A 6379-nucleotide genomic window follows, 5' to 3' on the forward strand; every position below is an offset into this window, starting at 1 on the left:
AGCCAAGATACCAATACAGTAAGAAGGTTAAGTTTTCACGTGAGCAATAACAAAGAAAATCCTGAGACTAACTAATCAGTTATGTTACTGAACAGTGAATTAATGGATCACCTGCTTTATTATTTTGGTTTGTCACTAACAGCTCTCTTCTAGAAGGATTCTCATGGCTAACTCAAACATACTTAATGTGTTTCGGTAATGTCATGTACGTTAAGTGTACATCAGTTCTCAGGGTTCAGTCCGCTTTTATTGATTAGGTGTAAATGCTAATCATTGCAAACATACAGTATATAACCTTTTAGTGGTGATGCAGACTACAAAGCAGGGGCTTTTTTGAATGCAATTATAAACAGACAGGCATGAAACATGTTGTAATTGATCTGGGTTGAACTGTAATGATAAAAATAAAAAAAATAGCAATCGGATGTGACAAGCACACCAGCTGTAATCTCAGTGAACTATGGTTGTCTGCTTTATCTGGATAAAGAAGCAAATCCATTATGAATACAGTTCCAATGAAGATCCTCTCCCCTCAATAGGAAGTCCAGGGCAGTTCTCTACCATTCTATGTCATGCATCCACAGATCAGAGGGGCAACCAATCACTGTCATACTTATTCAAATCCTTAAGGCGATTAGCATTTAACCAGAGCTACAACCAGCCAAACATTGTAGTTATCGTCTAAATAAACAGATTGATTAATGGAGGATAGATTATATATAGATACTATCAGATGCATTTAATTAGTTACTATAGACAGACATAATATAAAGATAAATTAATAATATACTAATTCCTACAGCAGCTCCAAGATTAATTTCATCATCATCATCATCATCATCATCAGTCATCATCCATGTATATGTATAGGTTCAAGCTTGCATATGGATACACACACTGAAGAGGATGAGAGCTTTCAGAAAGCTGAGCAGCTCAATCAATTAAGGCCTCTCTCTGGTGGTTTCTCATCCAGAGCCAGAAAGGGCCAATCGCTGGGACAATTTAAGGGAGTCTGTTATACAAAGCCCTTAGTGTTGTTTCCACTGCTCTGCACATCACATGTGTATGTGTGTGAATGTGAAAGAGGGCAGGTAGCAGCTCTGAACTTTTCGTGGGTGCACCGCTTGCGTTATTATTTGTGTATGAATGAAGTGCCAGTGACTAATCATAATACTGCTCCTGGAGGAAAGGCTCTTACCAATGGCCAAGACAGCAGACTCAGTATGATTCTGGCCTGCTGAACAACATGAAAAGCTGTCTTAGTTGTGGGGCAAGGCAAGATGAGTGGCATTGTGTTTTGTGCATTACAGACAGACTGGGACAGCTATAGGGCTCAATTACCCTCCATTGTCAAGCTTTTATATAACTATAACAATAATGTTTTGCTCAAGAGGGGTAGGCGTTTAAGAGGCAGGCCTTGACTGCTTTTCCGTGACAGGGTTGTTTGGTAACTTATGATGTGGATTTAATCATGTGATGAATGGTTTGAGTAATATTGTACTCATAAGCCCAATCAGGCAGCTGTTAAGGCTTATTAGGAGCACACACAACACACACACATCACACACACACCCACAACACACACTACACTACCACCACCACACACACACACACACACACTGTACTTACATGTCTGAGCCATAAATTTGTTTCCATGATCTGATTCACCTCATCCTGCAGAGACAAGGAGAAGGGGGGGAGCTTGTTAGCCAGCAGAACATATGAGTGTGTTTGCATGCGTGTGTGTGTGTGTGCCTAATAAGCCTTAACAGTGCCTGATTGGGCTTATGAGGTACAATATTACTCAAACCATTATCACATATAAATCACCATCATAAAGTTACAAACAACCCTGTCACGGATAAAGCAGTCAAGGCTGCTCTTAACGCTACCCTCTTTGAGAACAATTATTGTTATAGTTATATAAAAGCTTGAGCAATGAGGGTAATTTGAGGCCCTATAGTGTCCCAGTCTGTCTGTAATGCACAAACACAATGCACTCACTCTTGGCCTTGCCCACAACTACACAGTCTTTTCATGTTGTTGCCAGGCAGGCCAGAATTCATACTGAGGCTGTGGTCCTTGGCCATTTGGGCTAAGAGCCTTTCCTCCAGGAGCAGTATTATTGAGTAGTCACTGGCACTTCATTCATACACAAAAATAACGCAAGCGTGCACCCACGAAAAGTTCAGAGCTGCTACCTGCCCTTCTTGCACATCGACACACATACACATTGTGATGGTGCCAGAGCAGTGGAACAACACTAAGGGCTTTGTATAACAGACTCCCTTAAATGTCCCAGCATGCTCTCTGGCTCTGATGAGAAACCACCAGAGAAGCCTTTTGATTGAGCTGCTCAGCTTTCTGAAAGCTCTCATCCTCTTCAGTGTGTGTGTATCCCATATGCAATGCTTGAACCTATACAGATGATGATGATGATGATGATGATGATGATGATGATGATGATGAAATTAATCTTGGAGCTGCTGTAGAATTTATATATATTTATATTTATCTTTATATTATGTCTGTCTATAGTAACTAATCTAAATGCATCTGATTTATCTATATAATCTATCCAGTTAATCCAATCTGTTTATTTAGACGAATAACTACAATGTTTGGCTGTTGGGTAGCTCTGTGTGTCTAATCGCCTTAAGGATTTGGAATTAAGATGACAGTGATTGGTTGCCCCCTCTGATCTGTGGATGCATGACATATGGTAGAGACTGCCTGAGGGGAGAGGACTTCATGAACTGTATTCATAATGGATTCTCATTATCCAGAATAAAGGCAGGACACCATAGGTTCACTGAGATTACAGCTGGTGTGCTTGTCACTCCATTGTATTTTTTTTTATTTTTTATTCATTACAGTTCAACCCAGATCAACTGTACAACATGTTTTCATGCTGTTCTATTTTATAATTGCATTTCAAAAAAGCCCCTGCTTGTAGTCTGCATCACCACTAAAAGGTTTAACTGTATGGTTGTTTGCAATGTATAGCATTTACACCTAATCAATAAAAGACGGAACTGAACACCTGAGAACTGCATGTAGCACTTAACGTACATGACATTACCGAAAACACACTTAAGTATGTTTGAGTAGCATGAGAATCCTCTTAGAAGATGACTGTTAGTGACAAATCCCAAAATAATAAAGCAGGTGATCCATTAAATTCACTGTTCAGTAACATAACTGATTAGTTAGTCTTCAGATTTTCTTTGTATTGCTCAGTGAAAACTAACCTTCTAGATTTGGCATTCTGTCTGCAGGGTTGAATAAGGGCCTTATGACAGACTTTTCTCCACACATCACACATCACCTCCAGGCTTGTTAACCAGATGTAGATTCATCAAACCTGTGTCACTAGTATTGAATTACATTTGAGGCAATTTTGCACTAACGTGTGTGTTTGTGTTTTGACACACACATACAGCATCCACGCACTGGCTTGTGTGCGTATGTGTGTTCGTCCAGGCCTGTAGGTATACTATACATATGCTTGTGCACACTAAATGACAGACTGTTGGCCCCAGAGTGTGATCTTTTTTCTCACCATGAAACATGCTGCACTTCCACCCGGGCAATCTGAATTATTTACAGAGTCAATCACCAGGCCATGTGCTCTGAATCCCCATGTAAATTTGTGCTCTCCAGCCTGGTTGGCAAGGCAGGCAATTCTGCCCGCTGACACTAATGTCTCTGTTGTTATGAATTGACACGATGCGACTTAATATTTCCTTAGCCTCTCAGCCACTGGTTCACCACTCAGATCCCACATTCTTTGCAGCTACTGATGAGATAGTGATGAAAATACAGTACAAAACATGGTTGTTGATTTGTTAATAAAGTGTGATATTGCAGAATGATGTGAAAAGGCAATTGGAAAAGTTATTCTAGCACAGATATACTTTTTACCCTGTGGCTGTATGGGCTAAAGTGCAGTTCCAGGGTAACAGGCAGAAATACCTAGCATGTATTGCAACATTATTGTAAAGCCATAAGGTGACAAAATAACACTAAAAGTGTAATGAACACTGTACTATATGGTGAAAGCGATGCAAAATAATCTTCCTTACAAAACTGTTTCACATCATTCACATTCCACACTGTAGATGTACCTTATATTTACTTTTTTGTGTGCATGAGGGTGTTTATGCTAAAAACATGTGCCCACATGTCTTATTTTTTATTTTTTCAGGACAACGATGTGAGAATCATCATTGGCCAGTTTGACGAGAACTTGGCCTCCAAAGTCTTCTGCTGCGTAAGTCCTCAGGAAACATATACCACATATATCAAATTTGCCAAGAAAATGTTCTCTTTGGTATACAAATGGTGCAGTGCTGCTTTTAACAGATGATTTGGACATGATGTGATCTCATTTATCTAGTGGTGAAGATGCACTAATAAACTGAAATGTGTAACACAGTATTACATATATGTTCAAACCTGATAAAAGAATTATGTGTAGCTAAATATCTCACTTTAGTGTGTGGGCTCACATAATTTGGCTTTAGATGATTTTGGATCATGTCATGTTTTACCCTCGGTGCTTAGTCCATGATTTCAGTATTTCTTTTAAGCTTAGTTGGCACTACACCCATACACTCAGTCCAAGCTCTAGCTTTGAATATACAGCAGCTTCCATTAAGTAATAATAATTAAAAATACATTAATCTCACACATTGTATCATTCTATCATCTATTTGAAAAGTGTCCTGCAATAACTTCTGTTATGAATTGGCGTTGAATTGAATTGAAAATTGAATCATTTTGCTGTTACATCGCTTCAACATCAATTTCTTCTTACCCTCCCAGGCGTATAACCTGAACATGTTTGGCAGTAAATACCAGTGGATTATCCCCGGCTGGTACCAGGGCAAATGGTGGGAGCAGGCTAACACCACCAACTGCACCACCAAGAAGCTGCTCACAGCCATGGAGGGATACATCAGCGTGGACTTTGAGCCGCTCAGCGCTCGGCAGATCAAGGGCATCTCTGGCAGGGTGAGTGACACCCGCTGTTGCATTTTCAGAACACTGTAATGTTGTCAACAAGTAATTTAATGTGTCAAGAGACTTTAAGTCAGACTGTAATTAAAAGAAGTGAGAAGAATCTACAGTACTAATAAGCTGAATAACCTACCACACATACATTCAGCCTTAATTTTCATTCAGAAAGACTTTTACTATTGATTGAATATACAGTGTACAATATAGCCTGAGGTTGAAAGTGCAAGTAAACAGTTTGGTTAAAGGTTTTCACTTCACTTCATTAGATTTTCTGTTTTTAGACCAGAGCTTAGTCATCACTGAAGGTTTTTATACTTTTAGCATTCCTGTAGATGTGTGGAGACATGAGAGAACTTCTCCACTGAAAGACATCTTAGATGCATGTTTTTAAACCAGAGATCTCAACCAAAATCAATCATTGTTTTGTTTTTTGTTTTTTTACACTGCACTACCCAGCACAGTAGCATTGATCCCAAAACAGCATTTCCAGTAACTTCGTATCTCAAGTTGTGTGGAAAATAATCCCTTCACCTTGGACAAAGTTACACCAATAATAGTGCATTTGAAATAATCCAACATTAATCCAGCTCTCTCTTTTACCCTATTTTACCTCTTTCAGACCCCTAAGGAGTACGAGAGTGAGTACAGCAAAGAGCTTCACCAAAAAGGTGTGGAGGCCAGCAAGTTTCATGGCTTTGCCTATGACGGGATCTGGGTCATTGCTAAAACCTTGACTCGAGTGATGGAACTGCTCCGAGTAAAACAACGGCAGAACACATACCACAACTTCACTGTGGATGACCGCGAAGTGGGAAAAATGGTGCTGGACGTCATGAACGAGACCAACTTCTTTGGCGTTACAGTAAGTTATGGAGGAGATTGCCATTATTTAAAAATGTGAACATTATCTAAAAGTATGGCACAGTCTGAAATGTTGGAAGTTAAGATGGGTTTTATGTAAACTTAGCCACCAGCACCAATTGTCTACACACAGCTGACATATGTGAACATAAGGATACTTTCCAGACACTCACATACTGTACATTTACATGTACAGGTAGGCAGAAGGCTTCAATCAAAACACCATAAAATATGTAATTCCTGATTATCCTGAAGCACACTGTACACTGAACATGGAGTGGGCAAATGTCAGAACAACACATAGAGGCATTAATTACTGCTCTGTGAGGCTGGAAGCTTGTTTGCATAGAAGGTTACTTAGCCATCCTTGTCTCTGTATGAAGCCTAAAGTGATGCCATTTGGTGCTGCCGACTCACTCCAATGCATTCAAAATTGATCCTGGTGGCTACGCTAGCTACAAGCTGTGTGTGCACGCGTGTGTGAGTGTGTGTGTGT

General features: G+C 39.8%; 1 protein-coding gene across 1 annotated transcript in view; it reads left to right on the plus strand.

Moving 5' to 3' along the window:
• Window positions 1-6379, plus strand: part of gabbr2 (gamma-aminobutyric acid (GABA) B receptor, 2) — a 169195-nt gene that overhangs the window by 96864 nt on the left and 65952 nt on the right. Inside the window, exons 5-7 of the mRNA XM_035680883.1 lie at window positions 4208-4273; window positions 4828-5016; window positions 5642-5884. Coding sequence (XP_035536776.1) covers window positions 4208-4273; window positions 4828-5016; window positions 5642-5884 — 498 coding nt within the window. The remainder of the gene's footprint in view (window positions 1-4207; window positions 4274-4827; window positions 5017-5641; window positions 5885-6379) is intronic.

Source organism: Morone saxatilis, unplaced genomic scaffold (assembly GCF_004916995.1).
Source record: "Morone saxatilis isolate NCDOM2014 unplaced genomic scaffold, NCSU_SB_2.0 Contig9, whole genome shotgun sequence".
Taxonomy (NCBI): Eukaryota; Metazoa; Chordata; class Actinopteri; family Moronidae; genus Morone; species Morone saxatilis.